Source organism: Anoplolepis gracilipes, chromosome 5 (genome assembly GCF_047496725.1).
Source record: "Anoplolepis gracilipes chromosome 5, ASM4749672v1, whole genome shotgun sequence".
In the NCBI taxonomy this organism is placed as follows: domain Eukaryota; kingdom Metazoa; phylum Arthropoda; class Insecta; order Hymenoptera; family Formicidae; genus Anoplolepis; species Anoplolepis gracilipes.
The window spans coordinates 1,269,895-1,295,409 of NC_132974.1; the positions used below are offsets into that span (position 1 = coordinate 1,269,895).

General features: G+C 29.8%; 1 protein-coding gene across 5 annotated transcripts; it reads right to left on the bottom strand.

Annotated features, from left to right (window-relative positions):
• Positions 1-1,865: 1,865 nt before the first annotated feature.
• Positions 1,866-25,026, bottom strand: Cora (erythrocyte membrane protein band 4.1 like coracle). 5 transcript variants are annotated; one of them, XM_072893483.1, is made up of 16 exons: positions 24,385-25,026; positions 17,062-17,222; positions 13,998-14,186; positions 13,746-13,893; positions 13,361-13,655; positions 12,914-13,252; positions 12,646-12,818; positions 12,186-12,328; positions 10,418-10,504; positions 9,528-9,758; positions 5,566-9,093; positions 4,666-4,773; positions 4,259-4,369; positions 3,657-3,761; positions 2,920-3,126; positions 1,866-2,843 (listed from the first exon to the last, which is right to left on the bottom strand). In XM_072893483.1, the coding sequence occupies exons 3-16, from the start codon at positions 14,154-14,156 to the stop codon at positions 2,664-2,666; spliced, it is 5,814 nt and encodes a 1,937-aa protein (XP_072749584.1). In that variant the 5' UTR covers positions 14,157-14,186; positions 17,062-17,222; positions 24,385-25,026; the 3' UTR covers positions 1,866-2,663. The 5 variants fall into 5 exon arrangements, with proteins under 5 accessions (XP_072749584.1, XP_072749583.1, XP_072749585.1 ...); XM_072893482.1 differs by lacking the exon at positions 17,062-17,222 and having other exon boundaries at positions 24,385-25,025; XM_072893484.1 differs by lacking the exons at positions 17,062-17,222; positions 24,385-25,026 and adding an exon at positions 14,564-14,587.
• Between the last annotated feature and the right edge of the window lie 489 nt (positions 25,027-25,515).

Genomic DNA, 25,515 nt, shown 5'->3' on the forward strand with positions numbered 1-25,515 from the left:
TTTTCTTATAATATAATAATTAACATTTTGTATATACGAGGCAGAGTCAAAAATAAACCAAACTTTTATTTAAACTTTTATTAAATAAGTAATGCAAGTTTTTACAATATACCACCTTTAAAGTGTATAAGCACCTTTTCAGCAATGATACACTTTTGCCAGCGTATTCCATACCATTAATCAAAACAGTCCTGCAAGGTTTTAGCGATTTCCTTCTCGCAAAAACTCTTCCGTTGATTCAAACCAGTGATTCTTCATCAAATCCTTTAATTAAAAAAAAAAGAAAAAGAAATAAAAATCAGCAGAGGAGCAAGACCTGGAGAGTACAGAGGCAGTAGAATTATAAAAAATCATCGTTGATTTAAGACCTTTTTTTGAAGCGCTTATGCAACTTATAAATTTGTGTACTGTGTACGTGTGACATTTCACCAGATGCTTCACATAGCAAATTAAGAATCTCTCTGAACGTTTTCCCCAAATTTAGACAACATAGAGTTTAATATTTGCTCGCTTTTCACGACACGTTAGCTTTTAAACCCGATTACTTTCAGTAATGGTGTTTTATAAAATAAGACAATACATTTTGACAACTGTGTTCCACTTAGTTATCTTCTCCCAACATGTCTACTAATATCTTGTACGCACAAAAGTCACACTTATTTATTTACAAAACGATATGTAAAGTTCGGTTTATTTTTTACTCTACCTCATATAAGAAACTATGACAATTTCAAATACTTCTGTCAATTAGCAATATTATATACAGACTGAGTCACATACACTAAAAGACTTCTAATAAATCCTAAGATATATATTTCAGAGAAAAATTATTTCAAATAAAAATTGTTTAATTTCGAGACAAACATCCTATGGTTGACACAAATATTTTGTTCCAAATATGTAAATGAGTTTCTGCATTCAAAGTTACTTTTATTTTCTTATATAAATCGAGTTGTTCCATTATTCTGCATAAAAATACTGAAGTCATAAATTAATCTATAATTCACGAGATATTTTATAATTTTTTTTATGATGATATAAGTTACATAATATCTTATAAATTTTATTCACTCTTTCGTTAAAATATTTGCGAAGTTTTTCAAGGAATAATGAGTAAAATGATTGATAATCCTATATTTTTATAAATGCAACCATTTGTATTTGCAGAAAATTGTATATTTTCTTATAAATGTAAATATACATTTTTAAATATCGATCAATTCAACTCATTATTCAGTGTATAAAAGTATTAAAATAAAATCTTTAGAAAAAGTGAATATTTTACAAGCTGTACATTTTGTCACAATACCCATATGAAAATAAATTAGAAAATATTTCACATTTTTTGCTAATTTAATCTTCATATTTTTAGACGAATAATGAAGAGAATGAATTTATGTAAAAAAAAACATATAGTATGTTTGAAAGAAAGCAGAGATAAATTAGAAATCTCTGGGAAGCAGTACCACAAACTTAAACAAAATTGTGCCGACTATAGAATGTTTCTTCCAAAATTAAACAATTTTGTCTAAAATATTTTTTTACAAAACATATTTTAAGATTTATTGAGAATGACAATTTCTAATAATTCATCCTCTGTGTGTGTGTGAAATGTTATAATATATATGTGTGTGTATTTATTCTGATTCTATCACACAGTTATATAACCTCCGTATTTCTTTTTAGAAAGCCAATATGAATATTTATCATATTTATCATATCATAGATATAGTCAAACTATACACATATTTTTTAAAAAGCTTATCTTATTGCATTTAAACATTACAATAGACAATACATAGTAGTAGCTAGTATTACAAGATGAACAGGAGAAAGTAATAAGTTTTTTATTAGAAGATAGAAAATTCAGATGGAAAGAAACATGCTTTTAATAGGTTTGATTGATTACAAAAATTGTGACATTAATTCAATTTAAAATGTTTCCATATTTACTTTACTGTAAAATTTTCAATAATTGTTGCATCGTGTGTGGATTATTATCTGTATGGTTATGTGTAATAATGTCTTTTTTTATACTGCTATGAAATGCTCGTTATCTTTAAGTTGCAGGGCACCCCGTCTTTTATATCTATAATTATCGCCATAACTATGTATAAATAGCCTTATCCATTTGTTTACATACATATACATAGCTATGTATACATTATATTTATAAGGTTTATTTATACTCTCGTGCATATAAATATATTTTCTTAATCATTTCAATATGAACACTGTAGCGTTTATAATACGAGATATCATTCTCTTCGTTAAAAAATTTTCATCAATGTTTTATTATTTCCAACTATAAAACTCGATTTTGAATTGAGTTTAAGCTCGAGTCATTGGGCAAGCCATATATAAGCAAAAGCCTTCTTTTAAGAAAGCTGACTTTCTTAAGGAAGAAAGTATAAAGCTTAATATTGTTCCTTTATATTAACTTCATAGAATATTTAAAGATTTATCGACGTTTTTCTTTTTTTTTGGTAGAATATTTCAGTCTAGTTTTTTTTCATCATGCATTCAGTAATGCGTGCAACATATAAAATATGTATTATAAATATCAATATACTTTCTAATCTCTAAGATAACGAATCGTTCGTGCTATTTATAGACCAAGAGTGCCCTTTTATATGTATGCGTGATGATTAATTTTTTTCGAATTACTGTGCTGTTTGCTGCTGTATTTCAATCTTTTCTACTGTCATGTCTGGATTCATAGCTGTGGCTTCTTGTATTGCCTCTGCTAAAGCTCGATCGTGATCAATCGGGTCACCATCCGATTGTATCGTTATCTTCTGTTCCACTCGTGTCTCGACTACGCCATCTTTCTCTGTTTTATACTGTAACCAGCAATTAATAATAATAAATTATATAATCACAAGCATATAATATATTAATAAAATGTAATATACAAACCGTGATAGTTTCAACAGTACGGGTTTTACTGGATATGGTCTGTGTGCTGACTATTTCTCCTGTGGCGCTATAGTTACCATCTTCACTCTCGAGGGCTACTTTTCTTGATTCAGTTGATACTACGGGTACCGTAGTCGTCGTCGTCACGTTGCTCTCTGGTTCTCCCGTATAAACATGTTTCTCAGTTGCAATCACGGCTGGATCTCCCTGGATCAAAATTTATTTACAAATCTTTTATTTGAGAATTCGTTAAAATAAAAAAATACAATTAAAAAAAAAACAACAAAAATTACAATATGAAATTAATCAATATTATTGTACATTAATAAAGAAAATAAGAATAATAAACACTAAAAAAAAAAACGAATTAATGTATTCAAATATTACACTCACAAATTTTTTGCAATATTATTAAAATCTTCATCTCTCTAATCTTTATACATTACATATATATTTAATAAAATCTATTCTAAATGATGTATATATGTTTTGTCTCTGTGTATAAAAAAATAATACATAAATTATATTTCTTTAAACATTATGCAATTCAAAGATATAAGCAAAAATATCTTAACGCAGATGCACTGCATTGGATTAGCTGCTAAAACAAAATACTAGACCAGACTAAAATGATACCTGCAACCTTGATGCTTTTAAATATGCACAATCTTCTGCTCCATATATTAGTAGATGAAAGTAGTAGATTTGATTATTTGATCCGACTGTTATTTGGTTACCTGATAATATTGATTGTAGAATGCTTGTTGGTCATCATCAAGATCAATCGGTGTGCCTGAATCTCCGCTGCTTGAACTCGATGTACTTAGTCTTCGTGAGAACAGCTACGCCATGCAACGTGTTAACCAAGCCACAAAAATTTTATTTATAAGAAACAAAAATAAATAAAAATAAATAATTATAAATATGAGTATGATTAAATGTTGTTAATTATTAAGTTATTGTTATATTGTTTATAATTAATATATATTTAAAATATTAACAATATATATGAGTGTAATTTATGCATCCAATAAAGTGTTAAAATAATGTCATTATTTAAACAAAAATTATTCAACTGAAAATAATTAAAATTAAACATCAAATATGTGACACAAGTAAATATAATGTATATGTGAAGCAATTATTTTATATTTGTTCTATGATCATATGTATACAGCACAATGTTATATGAAATGATAAAAACTTAAATGTGAAATGATATAGTTAAATTAAAATCCAGAAAATATCCATGTAGCAATTTACAAAAACGCTTACATGCTTCACTTATAATTAATTTCAAGCTTGTAACCTGAAAAAGGAATACAAATCCAGAAATTACCTGTTCACCAGAAAGTACGTGACTCGTGGTTCGAACCTCTTGCGTTACTACTCGTTGCTCTTGCCTCGTTGCACTGGTCGCGGTTGTATGTGCTACAGTCTTTTCCTCTACCTAATGTAAAAAATAAATTGTAGCAAATAGCAAATAATAATAGGCTTAGGCAAAAATAAAATTTTTTAAAATATACATATTCAAAAGGATAACTTTCCATACTCTCACAAAACTTATTTCTTACAAATACATATTATATCTACGTAGGTGTGTGTACACACACACACACACACACACACACACTCAGATAGTCAAGTTCATATATATATATATATATATGCAGCACAAGTTTCTAATATGTAAATTTTCATTAATTAATATTCTACAAAATGACACTAATGATACTAATTACAAACCTGACTTGTTTTCTGATTCTTTTCAAGATCCTCATGCATCGTAGCAGTACGTGTAGTGACAGCTGTTGCTGTCATATATGGAGTTCTACCATCATCCGATGTCTCTGCCTAAATATAACTACCATGTAACTAAAATCTCAAGACATACTAATAGTAAACAATTATACCAGAGTTATAATAGAAAATGTGAATACGAGTAAGTATGTAAAAGAAATCTTATGCATCTAATTTTTATGCAAGTTAAAATCAATTATAAAGCAAGTTTGTACAAAATGAATATACATTCATATATATTGATATATTAATATTCATGTAAAATAGGATTTAAATTCTTGATAAAAACATACTTACTAATATACGTTTTCTTTATTAAAAAAAAAAGTAGATACTTTTGAATCTGCAAAAATTTTTTGAATACGATAAATCACATGAAATTATTCTACAAATATAAATAAATGTACTGTTTAATATTAGTTTCTACATGGATTTATAAAAAATGAGATATTTAAAGTTGCAAAAAAGAGTTTGTTCGAAACTAATATTAAACAATAAATTCATTTATATTTGTCAAGTAATTTGTTGTAAGTCATTTATCACATCACTTTTTTTTGTGGACTTAAAAGTATCCACTCCATTTAAATAATTATCAAATAAAATTGTAGAGGTTTAACTATATTCATTCTAAACAAATGTATTACTCAATTTCATGCAATATAATATTTAGATATGAAATTGATAAATGAAAAAAAAAAGTTCTAGCATTGGCAAAATCACTATATATAATTATAACATAGACATGCAAGTCTTAGATTTGTCAATTATATATCTGATGTTAAATTTTCGACTTGAAAAGGTGAATTGTAATATCTAAGATAGTTTTATTCTTTTCAAGCATATCACCTTGTTGACGTGAGTAGATACTGTAACTTGGCCTGTGCCACCTGGTGTAAGATCCTCGATTTTTTCCTGAATATTTTGAGTCACACCTTCCTGATCCTTGACCACCGATTGTTTGGTTGTCGTTTTTACAATTGTCGGTATCGTAATCGGAATTGGGGGCTTTTTCAATTTCGTGGAAATAGACTTTAGTGGCTCTTGTAAATCTTTCAGAATTGTCGTACTATCCAACGGTTGATTATTGATTCCATATATCACACCGTTCTTCACGTACGATCCATCTTCAGAAAAGAGTTCCTGGTTATACGGTTTTCCGAATTTGTCATGTATCTTGCCGTCTTTAACGAAACCACCATCGGTCCCGAACGGTGCCTGTGCGATCGGTTTTCCATCTTTGTCGCATACGAGTCCTTTACGCACCATCGTGATAGTTATAAAAAGTTTGTCGAGAGGTTTTCCGGTGGGTCCGCAAATTATTCCGTCTTTGACAATGTTTCCTTCATCATCGAAATTCGCTTGCTTCACCGGTTTACCAGTTTTATCCACCATGACTCCTTGTATAACTTTCAGACCTTCTGGTCCGAATGCTTCTTGAGTCAGTGGCTGACCGTTCGCGTCGTAAACCTTGCCATTTTTTATATAATTGCTTTCTGGTGGTAAGGTTCCCTGAGACAGAGGCTTTCCATTGCGTCCATAAATTAAGCCATCTTTGATAAAGTTACCATCAGGACCATAAATATTTTGGTTGAAGTATGCTCCTGCATGATCGTAGATCCTGCCATCTTTGATTACGTTACCTTCATTATCAAAATTGCCGGACTTGAGCGGTTTCCCATCATCGTCGCACACTAAGCCATAACGTACGGACGTGATGCTGACTATGGTTCGTCTGTTATTTAACGGCTTTCCGTCTGGTCCGTATAATAAACCGTTCTTTATATAACTAGCATTACCAAACGTGCCGTGACTGAGAGGTTCTCTATTCTTTCCATAAATAATGCCATTTTCGATGAAGCTACCTTCGATACCGAACGAAATGTGATTCAAGGGTTTTCCATCTTTACCGTAGATTTTACCTTCCTCGACGTAGCTACCCTCAGGTAACTCGGATCCTGCATTCAGCAATTGACCTCCCCAGCCATACACGAGACCATCTCGAATGTAACATCCATCCGGCTTAAACGCACCCTGTCTCAGCAACTGTCCATTTTTGTCATAGATTATTCCGTCTTGTATATAACATCCATCAGGTATCAGCGACGGTAAATTCTTTGGATTTCCGTAGTTATCCACAATCTTTCCGTTGTTGATCGCTATATTGTCCGGGCCTTTATCGTCTTGTGTCAAAGGTTTATCATCTCTACCTATGATGATACCGTTTCGAATTGTGTTACCGTCAGGACCGAACACGCCTTGCAACACAATCCTGCCGTCTTTTCCATAAACCAATCCACCGGCTACGTACGAACCGTCAGATCCGAACGATTCTCTATTCAAAGGTTTTCCCGAATGATTGAATATTACTCCGTTAATGATAAAGCTGTCCTCCGGTAAAGCTGCATTCAAGTTCAATGGTTTCTTGTCACCGCCATAAATAAGACCATCTTTAACATAACTACCATCTGGTTTGAAAAATGAGAACTTCAATAATTTGCCATCCATGTTATATATCTTGCCATCCCTAATAGCTGCACCTTCGGGTACTAGTGAATCTTGATTAAGCGACTTTCCGTTTTTCGCATAAATAATACCTTTTTTTATATAACTTCCATTCGAACCAAACGATTCCTGTTTTATTGGCTTACCATCTTTACCTATAATGGTACCATCTTTTACTACAAATTCAGGGCCAAGATTAATATTTGACACTATTGTATTGTCCGCATTATACAATATACCATCTTTAATGACAAGATCATCGGGCTTAAAAAGACTTTGGGATAGTGGCTTATTATTTCTATCATGCACTAATCCCTCTTTGATAGAATGACCACCGGTTATTAATGGAATTTGATTCAGGGGTCTGCCATTCTCTCCGTATATTATACCATCTTTCACAAAACTACCGTTGGATTTGTAAAATGCGTGCTTAATAGGCTTGCCATCTTTGCCAACCACTTTTCCATCTTTTAAGTGAGCACCACTTGGTAGCAAAGATCCTTGAATCAAGAATTTTCCATCTTTCGAATAAATTATGCCATCTTTTACAATAGAACCATCAGAACTGAAAGATTCATTCTTGATCAATTTACCATCTTTCGAATAAATCTTTCCTTCTAGAACAGTATGGCCTTCCGGACCTAACTTCCCGGCATTGAGCAATTTTCCGTCTCGTCCATGAACTAAACCATCGCAGATAAATGTGTCGTCAGGTACAATAGCAATTTGCGTCAAAGGCTTGCCTTCTTTGTTGTATACTATACCGGCAACTATGTACTTTCCATCTGTATCGTACGATCCCTGGGTCATAGGTTTGGAATTAGCTGTAAAGATGAGACCTTCCTTCACGTACGTTCCATCTGTACCCAATTGACAGTGTTGAACCGGTTTGCCATTCTTCAACAATACTTTTCCCTCTTTTACTATTGCGGTATTAGGCCCGAGGAAAGACTGTTTTACTATTTCACCGTTGGAAGAGTAAATAATGCCATTCTTTATTAAATTTCTATCGGTACCTAGTATTTCCTGATGAAAAGGTTTGTTATCTTTCCCAGTAATTATACCGTTGCTGACATGAATTCCGTGTGGCCCTAAATCGGCCTTTTTCAGCAGCTTACCATCTTTCCCGCAAACTTTACCGTCTATTATTTTGCTATCATGTGGTCCAAGATTGCTCTGATCTAGTAGTTTACCCTCTTTGGTATAAATCATACCTCCGATGAGTCTCGAACCATCGGGAAGAGGTAAAATGTGATAGTTTGGTTTAAGTTCTACTGATACTGGCGGAACTATTGCAGCCTGATTAGCACTCTCTTCCTGGAGTTCACCAGCGATAAAAGTCGCTGCTTGATCCTTATCAGTATCCGCTTTTGTCTTTTGCTGTTCCTTAAGGGCAGCAGATTCTACGTAATTAAGTCCAGGTGTCTTTAACCCCGCTTGTTTGTCCGCTTCCTTCGTTTTTCTCTTTTCTGCAGATTCTGCTACTTTTTTCTCTTCTCCCGGAGCATAATTAAATGCCAATCCTGTAGCTTTTCGACTTGCTGAAGTAGGCGATGATTGATCCTGTATTCCTGGAGATGCGGGTCGATCTTCATATGTAAAACCGTGTGAGGTGATTGGCTTTCTTGTGGGCGAAGCTTCCGTTTCTTCATAATCGTAAGATTTCGTGTAACTAGGAAGTTGAGAAGATTTTGTAGGATCTTGTCTCTTTTCCACATCTTCTTTTTCTTTATCGATCTCTTTTTCTGGCTTTTCCAACGTGGAAAGATTCGATTCGGCATCACTTTTGTCCAAAGATTCATCGAGTTCTTTGTTTTTTTTCTGCTTCTTATCTTTGTCCTTTTTCGCAAACAGGAAACCGCCGACAGGACTCTTAGATAATAAAATATAAAAAATACATGCAGTATAAAAACATGCTACACATTTAATGTATAATTTATATTAAAAAAATATATTTTACATTTAAACTAATATCTACATATCAATGCAAATCTATTTACGCAGAAATATAAACTAATGTGCATGTTTAAATTATAACTTAAATTATGTAAACATATACTGAATTGAGAAATAATTAATGAAACACATTTTTAATGAAACATTTTTTCAATATTATTAAAATTTTCAATTTTTAATTTTTCTAAGAAGACTTAATTGAATTATATTGAAAAGTAATAATAAAATGATAAACTTTTGTGAATATTACTTCTACAAATGCATTTAAAATTCTTTTTTCTAAGCATAAAATATATATATTCTATAAAAATATAAAAAAACAGCAATGCGTGCGTACAATATAAGCTTACCTTAACTTTTTCCTTCTTTTCTCTACTAATTTTTTTGGGCGTTTCTTTATCCTTCTTTTTCAATTCTTTTTTAGACACTTTGTCATCAATATTGTCAAGATGAACATTATCATTAATCAGATCAGTATTATTCAGATCATTGTGATTTTCTTTTTCATTTTCATTCTGTTTATCCTTCTTCTTCTTTGATACATTACCGGGCGGTAGGACAGCTATTCCTCCGACCGGTTTCTACAAGTAAATTCATTCAATCACACATTACTTCATGCACAAGCATAAAGCCACTACTTCGCTAAAATGATACTAAAAATTGTACGATAAATCACATTTTAAGATGCAATACATGCTCTACATATTATAGTCTGCGTTCTCAAAATATGTATATTTATCGTGATCTGTTAATTAAATATATCTCGTATATATAATGTTTTTATTTAATGTGTAACATTATATATACAATGAATAGTATTTACACATATATTTAAATAAGATTTTTATTAAACAATAGCTAGCCATAAAGTAATTTCATATCCAAGTCTCATTAAAATTCTAAATTTACAATAATCAACAGCAATTCTAAGTTTTTATTATCTGCTTGCATTACTAATATTGCTAAATATTAAATAAATAACTAACATTTATTGAAGCAATAGCCGCATAAATTTTTGAGAAATACAAATTTTAAAAAAATATAACATGCATTAGAAAAAACATCAAATAATCACACATACAAAAAAATAATATTGATATATATAATTATATATGTGTATGTATGTATGTATGTATGTATGTATGTATGTATGTATGTATGTATGTATGCATGTGTGTCTGTGTATGTATATCATTATAAAACACTGAAATACAGAAGTTCTAGCTAAAATTTTCTATACCTTTCTCCCACGATCCGCATCATATTCTCCTTCAAGGCTACTGGTACTGCTAGCTGATGTTGTTCCAGCACTTGTTTTTCGTGTAAGCTATTGGTGTTAGTTAATGATTAAGACTATCAATATATTCCAAAAATAGAAAATATCATTTTTTCAAGAATTAAGCTTTCTAATTTTGATAGAGATCTTTATAATTTTTTACTTATGTACTGATGTGAGTACATTATTTATGTACTTGTGTGAGTTCAATTCTACTCTTATGTCTCAAACAATATGTGATATTTAATTCTCTAATGTGTTGTATAATATAAATTACCATGCAACATTATATAATAAATTCAAATCTATGTAGAGAGGAAAGAGGAATAAAATGAAGAAATGGATAAAATAACGAGTTGCCAATTTTTTTTTAAATTTCTTTGCGCACGCGAATTTATATGTGCGTATGCGTGCGTATGGCTAGGTGTGTGTAAATTCTCGTTCTTAGCGTTATCCAGGACCAACAAGGATGATTATCCCTTTAGAGTGCTTGATTAGCAAACCAAATCCATAATCCAAACAAATAGAATTAAATAAAAAGATTAAAAATTTAATTAGAAATCAATCTAAAATTGGATATAAAATCAAATTTTTTAATTCTTATTATTTCTTTTTTTCAGCTGTTGATCTTTTAATTCACGTTGGTTTTTTAATGCAAAACTGTAAGCGTTGTCATTATATTAGGCACTTACACACGTAAGGGGCAAAGGAACTCACGCAGTAATCAAACACTCAGAACGTGAGAGACAAGGGGACTCACGGTAATCAAACATTCCGAACATAAAGAGACAAAGGGACTCACGGTAATCAAACACTCCGGATGTGAGAAGTAAAGGAATTCATCAAGTAATCAAGCATTCCAAATCAAAGATCAAATATCTGTCATATCCTTATCATTGCTTTTGGATAATGCTAAGAATTTATACACTTACATCCTATCCAGACACACACGTCTGTACATACATATAAATTCGCATCAGTGTTGGTGAAATTAATTTTTTAGCGAAATTACATTTTTCATTGCTAACTCCCACATTATTGGACTTAGATCGTGTAGAGGTTTTTTTTACGCAAAATTGATCTTTTAGTAAACCTGCTATAAAATCTTTCTTTTGATTAAAAAAAAAAAAATGAAGTTGATTTTTACATGATTTTGAAAAATAACTTTAATTGAAGTTCAAGGTTATCAATTTTTTCATCTCAAAACCCTATAAAATTTCTTTGAAGTAGACAAACCGTAAAGTCATCATCCTATTCCTCTATAATATACAATGTGAATTAATATGCGTAAGTGAGTCAATAATCATATTGTAAATCTATATATACTAATATTGATAAATATAAAAAATAATATACTCAGTCTCTATTGACTCACTTATACATTAATGGAGATAATTGGTGTTTCTTGACTTCTCTGATAAAAGCTTTTGGAAAAATATTGTATAAATGTTATTGCGCTTTTAACTTATTATGTGTATATTATGTAAATATTTTTTTATATATATAATTATATCATTTTTAATGATTAAATTTTTAATTTGAAAGCGCAGACGTAAGATTTAAAAATTACGACGTATATCATTTATGTATTGTTGCGAGTCAGTTTCACATTCACATAACGAAATTTATGCATACTCTACATTCTAGCAGTTATTTAAAACGGAATTTATATAAAAAGAATTTCTCTTTCTCTCTCCCTCTTTCTCTCCAAAAAAACATATGAAAATATTACCTTCTCTTTTTGTTTCTTGATGGGGCTAGGCCGTCGGTCTATGTGTTCTATATCGTCAGGAAGTGTCTCAGGCTCATAGCTCATAGTATGCCGTTTGCTTGGTTCGGAACCATACGTTTCGACTGATTTAGGCCCACCTAATGCTATACAAGGCAGTCACACTACTTCAACATCATAGTATCGTATAGACGTGAAAATCTTATTATAAAAAGGCACTTGTGGTTTATAATATTTTGAAAATAAAATTAAAAATTGAAACATTGACCAATAATGCCGCTCTAATAATAAAAACTCATGCTTATGCAAGCTTGTGTATGCCTTAATTAAGAAAACTTTTAAATCATACATGTCTCTGAATAAACATATAATATGAATTATAGCGATTGAAGTTTCTAAATCATCGTTATCAAACATTCATATTTGGGTATTATTTGCAAATAATAAAAATTTTATTTATTACCATCCATGCTTCTAGATGTGAGTCGTCGGCCGCTCAAAGTCCTCTCGAACTGCGGAGGTTGTCTATCAATAGGGGTTTTCTTAGTTTCGTAATGAGTTCTTCCAGAATATCGAAAACGAGATCCCAGATATGGAATTAAACCCACTTTCTTCACAGGTTCCGGACTCATAAGTCTTTAAGAATAAGAAAAAAAATGTTTTATTTGATTAAATAAAATGTGTGCCATAAATTAAAAAAAAAAAATACTTACAATTATTATTATATTTACCTGAAGAAAGTATGATGCTCTACGCATACTTTCCACAATTTTTTCGCTGCTCTGTGATTTGCCAATTTGAATCCAATTGTAGATTCGAACTGTTCAAAATCACCTGGTCTAATTTTAATATAGAAATTGTGCCTTTTGTAAGATATTTTTAATATCTTTGGCCAGGCAAATCTATTAATTCTTAAACAATCTCTATAAACAAGAAGGCCCGAAGCGCATACACCTAACATTATATCAACGCCTTCTGAATCTTTTGCAGGATGAAGATCTACGCCGTACATAGCTAATTTTTTCGCATTTTCGAGATAATGCAATTCCGCTTCAGCAGGTGTTTGACCTCTAAAATATAGTAAATAATTGTTATTTAATTAAACAATTCTTATCATGCAATTTGTACTCATTCTATAAATTACAACACACGATTGTTTATATAAAAATAAAACTAACTTATGTGTTTTATGCAGATCCATCACTTTCTCGATTAATTCAGGCGTTTGGTTGGGTGCAAATTTGAAATCTTTCAAATATGTCCTTCCATGTTCCTCAGGATCATAATCTCCAATTTCTGACTGAACCAGATATGAGCCTAACAGAGCATGTGTCACAAAAGAACAAAGTAGACGACCAGAAATAATATCGTTTCTAATCTGTAGACATAGTTGATAACGCGTAATATCTTCTTGCAATTGGGCTGGGTCTGGTGGGTAAAATTTCACTTCAAAATTAAACTTCCATGGTTCAGCTAAAATCAGACATTAATTTCAGAGAAAATATAAATACTCCAACATACTATTATCTATCATTATATCGATAATGATTTTTGTTTTCATACTTTTTATGAATTTTACGATTCTCTTATAAAGATCCAACCAATTACGAGCATCGTGTCTGTCTTCGTAAATGAGACCAAAATAATCTTTCTCCAATAAATTCATACTTTGACAAATCATATCGAGAAGTTCTTGGCCCCTCGCCTTTCTCTGCAATAAACCAATATATCTAATATTAACATCAAATAAACAGAATATAAATTTTTTTATTTATATGCGTATAATAAACACGATCAAAATTTTTGAACACTCACATCGATGTAGTAATCCCGTACAGAACCGTCTAGGAGGGTAACTTTAGCAAGAGCCATTTTTCCTCTGCTAACCGGGCTCTTGGTGGGCGAGTTTGTACCGGTTCCATTTTCCGCCATTGCTTCTGTCGGAGCACCAGCAGTCTTTTGCTCTTCCGGCATTTTTGCTCTATTTTATATTCGACTTTATATCTGAAATAAAACATCATTTTGTCATAATAATGAAAGAATGTATAATAAATAATATTTATCGACGAGAAAATTATTTTGAGTGACGAAAGCAGCAATTTTTAACTCCCTTTATTTCTATTCCAAAATATCAAAATATATTAAAATATAATAATATATAATAATATATAATATATAATTAATATATATTATATATATATATATATATATATATATATATATATATATATACATATATACACACATATATTAATATATAATAAAATAGATTAAATTTGTTAAAATGTTAATGTATAATACATATATAAATACACATATATGTATTAACAATAAAATTACTGCTGAAAGAAAAGGCTTGCAGTATAACTTATCTCTTATACCTTTCTACAATCTCTCGATAATATCGGCAGAGTAAGGAAGGTCTCATGTCAACACGATATCTCACTATATAGATCGCGTCTAAACCTGATGCCACACGGAGAAATAATCAATATTTTGCGAGGGTTCTTCGAGTGTACGCTTGTCACGCAACGTACATGCCAATTACGATTTTTGTTATTAATGAAGAATGAAAGTATACAGTTGTCGATCCGAAATTCGTCGAATCATATAAATAGGATCTGTATTCTTGAACTCCATAACGAATAGAAAAATAAAATATACAGAGTGTTTATGTTTAAGTCTTGTCAAACTAATAGTGTATTCTTCTAATCATAAGAATAAAAAAATTCATCTAAGCATTTAAAGTTTTTTTTTTTACTTTTATTTCGAATTTTACAGGTTTCTTAAAATATTTGTTCCATTTTTTTTATGGAGACACTTCAAGAGCAGTGTTTACATATTTCAATTTCCTATTTACAAATTCTTTTAGACTGTATTATTTAAGGTTTTTACATAATATAAAATTGTCAGAATATTTGAACGTATCCGATTATCGATAAGATGTTTTATAAGACAAGTGTTATTGCTCAAGATCACATTTTATGCATTTATTTTAATTAAAATAATTTGTTTGCAGTTTAAGTTGATTTAATAATAATAATAATAATAATAATAATAATAATAATAATAATAATAATAATAATAATAATAATAATAATATAGCAAAGTAATATTACAAAATTTATTATTAATATCTTAAGAAGTTTGCAATTCGAAATAAAAGCTTTTTTTTTTTGAACATACATATGAACTTTTTTATCCTTAAGTATGGGAATTGAATTCTTATTTTGCGTCTCAAGCAATTAGTAAATGAGAAATTTTCCATTGAGCCATCTGATTTTTAAAAAATTAGTTTAATATTTTAAATCTTCAGAAATTAACTCTCCTTACATATTTTCTCAACAAAAACTTAAATATAAGATAAATATATACATTGTCGTCATATAAACGAAAGAATTATATTATTCAATACAAATAACGATTGTAATTATTTTACTGTCTTATTTATGCTATTGTAAATTTGTATTCAGCAGTCTTTAATTTGCATCACTTTAAGTGCGCACTAAAACATCTAACTGAATTTGCTATTAGTTACAATTGCTGCTGAATCAGTGCTGTATGAAACGATAGTCGTTAACATTCCGGAGATCTTATAAAGCACTTTTAAGCATTCGCATTCACATTTGCAAGATTAACACGCTCTGACGGATGTACTGGACATATATCGAAACATTGACAAAAGTATGAAAATTTCATAGGCTGGTCTCAGAAATTATTTAAGTTTAAAGTTAGTCTTGATTTTTATGGAAAACAGCATTTTTTTTAGTGTTTATTGACAAATTTGACAACGAAAAACATTGCCAGCAAAATAAAAATTTTCACATATTATTAAAACTCTAATAAACATTTGTACAAAACATAATTTAGATTCACTTACTCATTTAAAAGTTATTTATTAAAAATTTTAGTAAAACATAATTGTTTTGTTTTTTACAATTAATTTTACGAGTAACCCAATCAAAATTTTTGATATTTTTTAATTCTTAAATAATTTTAAATTTAATAATTAAATTTAAAAAAAAATTAATTTACTTTTTAATTTTGATTTTTGGTACATTTAAATTCTTTTTATAATCCAGATTTATTTATTTGATTTTTCAAACAGTATAAACATAAAAAATGTTTTTTTTTTTTAATTTTGATAACTTTGCTTCTATATTGTATATCCAAAACATTCTTATGAACATGGCTTGCTAAAATTCACATACTTTCGATAAAAACTGATCAAAATTATCGATCATCATAAACCTCTCGTTGATTAGATAACAATTTGATGTTTTTCATTCTACGTCGATTTGACGATTGAGTTGACGGAATTAATAAGCTCCTACAAGAAACAATAAATATAAATGAGAAAAAATAAATATATGCAAATAAAAATATTTTGGGTAAAAAACTTGGGGTGAAAACATATGCATTCATACATTACATAATGGCATTCTGATTAATTTTAACAAGTTTAATTTTTAACAAGTTTATAATTTGCTTTGGTAAATATATATATACTGATAACATAGTTTAAAAAGACGAGAAAAGGACCATTTCCCATAATCTTTTTGATTGAATATAACTTTCAAATTGTTCCATCACGTTATAATTTTGAGAAATTTGCAGTTAAAATTGCAAAAAAGAACTACTTTGATATATTTTTATAATATTTAAATATATTATAGCTACAATATGTATGAAAAGTTTTATTGCAATCAAAATTATGTTTATCCTCAAAAGAAAGTTCTTTGTGTCGATTGCTTGATATGATTAAAAAATTGTATTCCCTTTGCTCTTATTTTATATTAGTCATTCTTTGCCTTAACTTCTTTATTTAACCATGATACAAAAATAATTGATGTCCAGGCAGAACAAAGTTCAGACGTACGAATTTGTGAAAGTGCCATCATCACTGGAAGTAGGCGGCCTTTACACATGCTCTTTACTGGACTGATGAGATAATACTGGTGATTTACTGGTCGCGAAATGACACGGCAGCGACGACGTTGGCAACAGCAACGGCAACAGCAACGATCGCGCGCACGTATGCTAACAATAAATTTTGAAATATACATTAGATTTTATATTTAAAAAGAGGCTAACTTAAAGAATAAGTGGTATCCATTTAAAATATGAGACGTGCATGTGTCAAGTGCTTTTAATTTTGCTAAAATATTAAATCAAATTTTAAAGAAAAATAAAAAGTTGACCAATTCTTTTATGTATATATCCGGATAATTAATATTTATATTTAATTATCTTACAAATGTTTTATATAAATTTAAAGTTCAATATTTCTTTTTCATTAATAATACTTTGTAGCAATTTTTTCAACGGTATATAAGTTATTATAAAATAGCATAGATGTGTATGTTTAAACCTTTTTATAATTTTGGTGCACGGTTTGACTAAAATAGACGTGCAATATTGATCAGATAAGTTCTGCGCAATAGATTATACAGAATGTGTTAGAAATCAAGGTACAAGTTGAAAATGCAAAGTCAAAGTCGAAAAGTGTATAATACACCCATACATACACACACATACACTCACACACACACACACACACACACACATACACACGCACGCATATACGACACGTACATACATCATAATCAAAGATATAAAATAAATTTTTTTCATGTAAGGCTTTATTTTAGAAAAAAAAAATCGATTTGAAGATCAATCGAGTATGTGTGTGTATGTACATTAAATACAAATATTGTTTTTCTTTTATACAACTTAAAAACGTAGAAAAGCTAATGAAAACGGATTAATGTTATATTCTTTAATGTATTCTTTAATATTCTTATAATTTATGTTAAACTAATTAATTGCTCTTTTAATCTTAAAACGTTTTACGGATTAATTCGGCTTATCGAGATCTCCCGATCTATTGCTCATCATTTAATTTAAGAAAACGATTTTAAAGGTCAGCCGAGTATGTCAAAAACTTGTATGAATAAAAATAATTGTGTAGCAAAATTCGACTCTTAAGTCATTTCATCTTCATTTCGTATGATAATTTCCCACATACCTTATATAATTAATTTGTGTATATTCAGTAGAAATTCTCTATAGCATATGTTATCTATCGATCGAGAAGTTATCGTAAAAAATAATGCAACTATGTATATAGAAAGAGAGAGAGACCACGTATAAATTCGAAATAAATTCATAAGTTAGTCAAGATAAATTCATTAGTTAATAAAAATACAAAATAGATTCCCATAAAATAATTTTTGCTAACATAACTGATAATTAGATGTTAATTAAGTCTGAAATTAGATACTCTAATCGTTTGACAGAAAGTTTTATATACTAAATTTAATATAAAATTTATATACTGAATGAGACTGACGTTAATCTACTTGTTACATAAAAAATAAATACATATATAACACAAAAATAAAAAATCTAATTGTAAGATGTGTAAATTAGTTGCTAATTAAATGCTCTAAGGAACTATCAAACATATAAGAAATGTATATAAACATATATATTACGATTTTTCAAAAATATTGCCAAAGAATAAAAATCAGCTGTCTCTAGTTTAATTTAAATAAATAAAGTAATATTAAAAAATTAGATGTTCAAGATTAACTCACAATATTTACAATTATAAATATATTAGTACAGATGTATGAATGCCAAATTAGATACTCTGTTTTATTTCGCAGAAATTTGAACAATAGAATTATCTTGTAAGATTTACTTGACAGACTTTATTCTTATAAGGTGGCGTAATATTTAAATTTATTTATTTAAATTTTTACAAAACAAATATTTTTTTAAATTCAGGATCCAGATGTTTTAACATTATATTAATAAAAGATTATTTTAACATCAATAACTTTAGAACTATTTTTTTTTAGTTTACCATTTTACTCTTGCATGCAGATTAGATGACAGAACAATTAATTTTTATTGTATGGCAATATTTTTGAAAAATTTATTTATTTAAATTCTTATAAAACAAATATTCTTTTTATTCGGGATCTAGATGTCTTAACATTATATTAATAAACGATTATTTTAACATCTCTAACTTTAGGACTAATTTTTTTTAGTTTACTATTTTACTCTTGCATATAGATTAGATGACAGAACAATTAATTTTTATTGTATGGCAATATTTTTAGAAAATCGTAATATATGTGTCTTTATATATGTTCAATACGTTCTGATGGTTTCTCAGAGTATTTAATTAGCACTTAATTTTGTCATTTTTGTTCTTTTTTTATCTTTTGTATAGAACAGCAGTTTAATATTAAATCAGTCTTTTAATACAAATGCAATTTTTTATCAAACAATTCGAGCGCTTAATTCTGCATTTACTGAATTAGCACTTAATTTTGAAATAGATAAACCTTTAATTTCTAATATTGGAGAAAATAAATTAATTTTAAAAAAGTTATCAATTGTTGATAAATCAAAAGTGCTTCTTTTAAATGCTATATTGAAATATAATAAATACGATATTTTAATACGAATGTAAAAATAGGTACACGTGAATTAAAACGCAAAGAGCAAGCAAAAAAAAACGCACATGATACATATACTTTGATTACGTCATGCACAAGCACGCGTGACTCACACCGAGGAGACGTACGTGCGTAATTTATAATAATTATGGGGGCGTTCTTGTATTGTATCGACATCGACGAGAACTACAAGAGAACATTTTATTATGGAGAATGTACTTTATCCTGGATCGCAGTGAAAAATATATTACAAAGTTTCAATGTGAATATTACAATACATTGGAATTACACAGAATTAGTCATAATCTCTTCCTCTCTATGTGATATTCATGTTTATAAAGTTTATGTAATTTATAGTCAAGCTTATATTAAAGTTCTTATTAAAGCTTTTATTAATATGAGTTTTATAAACATGAATATCACGTACAAAGCTTTTATTAAAATTTTTATTAAAGGAATATTAAAAAGTAAATAGTTTTTGAATTATTACATACATATGCATACACAGAAGAGCTTCAATAATTTATAACTTAATCATTAAGATTGATATACATATGTATAAGAAATTTTAAGATAATAAAACGTAGCCATTGGCTACGTTTCAAAATTCACTGCAATAAATTCCTCAATCAATGGAAGAGAAAAATGATGACAGCTAATCAAATTTAAACTAAAAAAATGTGCATCATAAAACCTTCGAAAAATTCATAGACACAATATTTTATATAATTTCTATTAGATTGAATGATATTTCTGGAAGATTTTGTTTATCTCATCTTATATTTAAGCAATTAATACGTTGCGTATATACTTTTTTCTGTAGTGTTTTGTGTCTCACACACTCGTTCAGAAAAATAAAATATTCTTATCTCTTATAATTTGCGCCTCTCATACATGTACCTATGACGGAAAAGATAAGCGCGAGCGCGAACTTTAAAGTTTGACACGGTTATCACCATTGCATTTTCGCACTTTTATTTCATCACAATTGTTTTGTTTTAGAATGTATTTATCTGATTTGTTCTATGCGGACGCAAATTTTCATAAAAAAAAAATCTCACATTCCTTTAGTTTCATCCGTAATTTAATAATTTTTTTAATAAAAAAAAAAAAAAATTCTGCGCCGTAAAAACATGAGTTATGCAATGCCAGAAGATAAAAAAAAGAAAGGCTTTGCTAGAAGAATCGCAATGCAACTGCCTCGAAATACGATGGGGTTTCGCAGCCAGTAAAGTGCGTAATGCGTGGATTAAACGCGCCACGAATCCATGGCGGAAAAGTAAAATCACGTACACGATCCTTTCGTCACTCTACGTAATGGTAAAAAATATAAAATTCAATGTAAAATTCATCTTGAAATACTTAAAAATCAACATTAGAATTAATATCGTTTTTTTGCACAAGTGTATTTTTTTCGTATTCAAGTAGAGTTCTCGGTTTAATTCAACTCAAATAATTTTGAGACAAATTGAAATAAAATATGGACAGATGTAAAAGCAGAAAACGTTAACTGAATATAAAATATTTAGGCGGAAGAGAAATATATTTGATAAAACAGAAAAGAAATTAACGTCCAGTATATCCAAGTTGCAAATCATGCCAGTTACTGTTAGTCAGTGCCACATAGTGAGAACCACGCCTATCTCTACGTTTATTTTTCAAGTACTTGAACCTGATCAGATGTCTCATTGTCGCTATTTCCATCGCAGATACTTATGACATGGCCACATGATCAATTAAACTCGCATATTTAATAGAGCACATTAATCATTAATAATAATTAGATCAAAATTAATTAAAATGTTATTTAAATGAATTTTAAGAGAACATTATAATCGAAGTAAAATAAAGAAATCAAAGATGCGTCAACTATGTATCAAAAGAAGAACTTAATAATTTATTAATCCATTAAATTATGTGTTCATAATTCTAATGCGTCATATACTTGCAAATATACAAATATTTTCGCATTTAAAATTGTCAACCAAAGTGAAAAATTAAATTTCTTATATAATAAAAAAAAAAACAATCACGGTTAATACCAAAGAATTATAACGTAAGTCATATTAAATTTTTGTTTTAACAGATATATATCTCTCTTCACAGAATGATCCAAGAGTTCAGTGCACTATACATTTCACTAATTGTTAATTATAATTGTTAATTGCGATTCGCATAATATAAAAGTTGCATATTTAATGAATAATTGTTCACTTTTATCCTCAAGTAACTGTGTTTTCAACAATTCAAAACGTTTACATGTCTAGTTATGTCTCAGGTCTAAAAATTATCTAGAAATGAAATAAGAGTAGTATATAATTTCGCAGTCTAAATGCACGATTGTATAAAGACGAAAAATGACATACAACATTATGACACTATGATTTCATAGCCTTACTGAAAATATATCTTGTAGGTATGTGTATATGCAAGCTGTGTACATATCATTAAAAAATGTATGCATATACCGTAGTAAAGTACACAATTGGCGTATATTATGCGTTATTAAATATAACAATTTTTATGTTAAAATGGAATGAGTGCGTAACTTGGCTTTCTTTTGTTTATTTTTCTTTGAAAAGTTTGATCAATTAAATATGTAAATTCGCATCAAAAATATTACGACAGGATTTCACGATGATTAAGCATTCAAAAAATATATAGATTTATTTTATACAAAATAACTCTAACATTGACCGAATGAAGCTTATATAATTACTTTTTTACGTAAAACAATTTTAGAACATTTCTTCATATAAAATATGTTGCAAATGTAAAAATTTCGATAAAAGCTTGAAAGATTTGGTGGCGTCATAATATTTACACTCACGCGTACATCTTTTTTTTTCAGGACACCCGATGTACACGCGATATTCCCGTAATCGATTCGTATCAATGACGCCCGATATTTATTCGATACCTCTCACGTAACCTGTGCTTCCTTTTGTTATACTACGTGACTGTTGTATGCGTTATTACCACATGTATGTATAATATGAAATGCATGGCATGGTGGTAGATGTAAAAATAATAACGGAATTAATTAAATTCTTCATACATAGATTGTATATATATAAGTAGATTAAAAATTTTTCAAAATTCAATTCAATAATTCTCGTTTAAAAAATATAATTATAATGATTTTTAGACCATGAAATTTCCAATTAGATTAATATATTTTATTATACATCCTAACAACGTATGTGTCCACCGGCTTGTATGTCCGGGCATAATAATTTTTAAACCCTATTTTTTAATTTAAATCCTTCCTTAAATGCAGCTATCGAATTTGTATTTTGTTTAAAGACTTTTACATCAGATGTGTTGCAGCAACGGAATTTATTGGATTGTTTAAGATCAAATGCATGATGCAAAAGCAAAAAATTTTATTAATTAAAAAAAAAAAAAAAAAAAAAAAAAAAATGCGTGTTCATGTATGCACAAGCAATAAAAAATAAATAAATTTCCGCTTTAATGTACGACATCTGAATATAAATCGAATGCTTCGAAATGATTTAATAGTCAGATGCATATACAGATGTTTTAAAAAACGGCAAATTTAAAGGGATGGTAGACCTCATCAAATAAAATAACTTTTGTTAAACAATTCATGCCTCCTTAATTTGATTTTTAATTTGGTTAAATTTTATCCCATTTTTAAAAATTGGAATTTAAAAATTGTATACTTCAAATTTTGATTAGTTTTTTATTTTATTACTGACGCTTACTGCATCGCATGACCTTGTGTCAATTTGGCGCCAGACTGTGCGCATATCCTTGATTCGCAGTTCGTAATTTGCTGAAAATTTGTCGTTTATTACCGTAGATCGATCCTTCGCACTATTCAACATTCATAGATATAATCAATCATTCGTGAATCATGATTCGCCATCATAGATAATTTATCGTAATTTCAGCGAGCAAATGGATAAGTGGTTCTATATATAATTTTGATAAACCATGAATGATAATGTCTTTATTTTACTTTCTACTTTCCAGCATGAGCCATGAAGCATACAAACTACAAATCTTCATGCATAGCGTGGCATTACATACAAATCATTTTAACGTTACTGCAATCTTGCAGTAACATCCCAGACAGCGCAAACATTTATAAAATATTCATAATTATTTAAATATTTTATAAATATTTTTAGAATCTTAGATCATAAATATTGTATGAAATATTTATTCTATATTTAAATTATATGTTGAATAAAGTTTTTTTATAAAATATGTATAAAATATATAAATATTTATGAATATTTATTATAAATGTTGTGGGCTCTGTGTCTGGGATCGCAGCAATATTTTCGCAATGTATACTCCATTGAAATGTATGTAATATTTCTGTGCAATCCTCTATATACCCTCTATGGTACTATTTTTTTAAATTATCACTACTTCCGGATCGAAACACCTTGTATATTGGCTTTGCTCGTATGCTTTACATGTTACATACATATATTTTTTACAGTTATAATGACAGATTGGAATTTTTTTTCTCAAAGTGTTAAATTTCATATCGAACTGTATAATGTGTGAAAATTTGTGCGAATATTGTTTCGAGCCGATCACACCGATATAATCGAAGAATCATTGATCGCAAGGACGACAGGTCGTCCATTACGATAAACATCGCACAATCGGCGGTCTTGGAAGCGACAAAACAAACAACCTCGATCTCCGCAGGAGACGATATATCGGGAGATGACACACTTACGTACCTGTAGGACGCGAACACAGCCTCCTGATACGACGCACGATCCAATGCCAAGAAGCGCGGCGAACAATGACACGGACGACCGATATAGAGAGGCGGAAGGAGAGGGATTAGGGCTTGGTTCTCCGCGACCGAGATTCTCGCTTCTGGAAACTAAGCCGAGTAGAAAAACGAGCACATACGCAGTATATTAATCACGCACTCGGCGTGGTGAGTAGCACACACGCGTAAACAACTTTCCTCCTCTTTCTCTCTCGCGCCAACGGGACGGGAACGGCAGAGAGATAATCCCCACGTATTAATTCTATTACAGTATCACAAAACGACGCCAAACGCAGGGGCCACGGCCCTCGTTACCCGCGCCATTTTCAAATAATCCATCGAGCATACGAGGAGCAGGAGAAATCGTGCGTTTTTCGCGACAATGATTCACCGACGCCGCCCCTTCCGAAGTGACTCTTCGTTTCTCCTTCTCGCTTCTTCCCGCGAAATGTCAAACTACACGTAATCGCGAGAAGACAACGGTACACACCCGACAACGTTCGTATATCGAAAACACCGCTGCTTTTGACGTTCTTACGCGACCGCTGTCATAGCTGGCCACAACTAGTGGCGACTTGGAAAAGCAGAATTTCTCCCATGACGCAATCGAACAAGTACATACGCCCTATTCGTGCGCATTTTCTCCGCTAGATGGCGCTGGCGAATCCGATAAGATTAGAGTACCTCTAGTAAGAGTATGAATGGCCTGTCCGCCATTAACGGGGAAACTGGCGCGATTTTTAAATTTATTTCTGTAATCTAAACGTAAAGGAAGAAATAAGAAAAACCTAACCCGGACGGCACGCAATATATTTATTTATGATAAATAGGTAAAACTTTAGATTAGGGGACGACACATTAGGTTAATATTAATAAAAATTTCTAGAGATATTTTAGCTCTGTTTCCTAGAAAACAAGCTTTATTATTGGACATCAGATGCAATATGAATCCAGCATAAGCTTTATGGCCTATGGTTTTTTTTATTCTGAAAGAGGGACAAGGATATTTTCTAATGATATAATTATTGTATATAATATAATAGAAATGTTTAAACTTCGATGTTATCATCTTGCAAGTTAACAATTAATTTTA

Excerpts from the sequence above, each read along its gene's own strand:
- Cora (XM_072893483.1), bottom strand. The coding sequence starts at position 14,156 with ATGCCGGAAGAGCAAAAGACTGCTGGTGCTCCGACAGAAGCAATGGCG. Across the intron at positions 13,656-13,745 it reads AATCGTAAAATTCATAAAAA|CTGAACCATGGAAGTTTAAT; the intron begins GTATGAAAACAA and ends GTCTGATTTTAG. Across the intron at positions 13,253-13,360 it reads GATCTGCATAAAACACATAA|AGGTCAAACACCTGCTGAAG; the intron begins GTTAGTTTTATT and ends ACTATATTTTAG.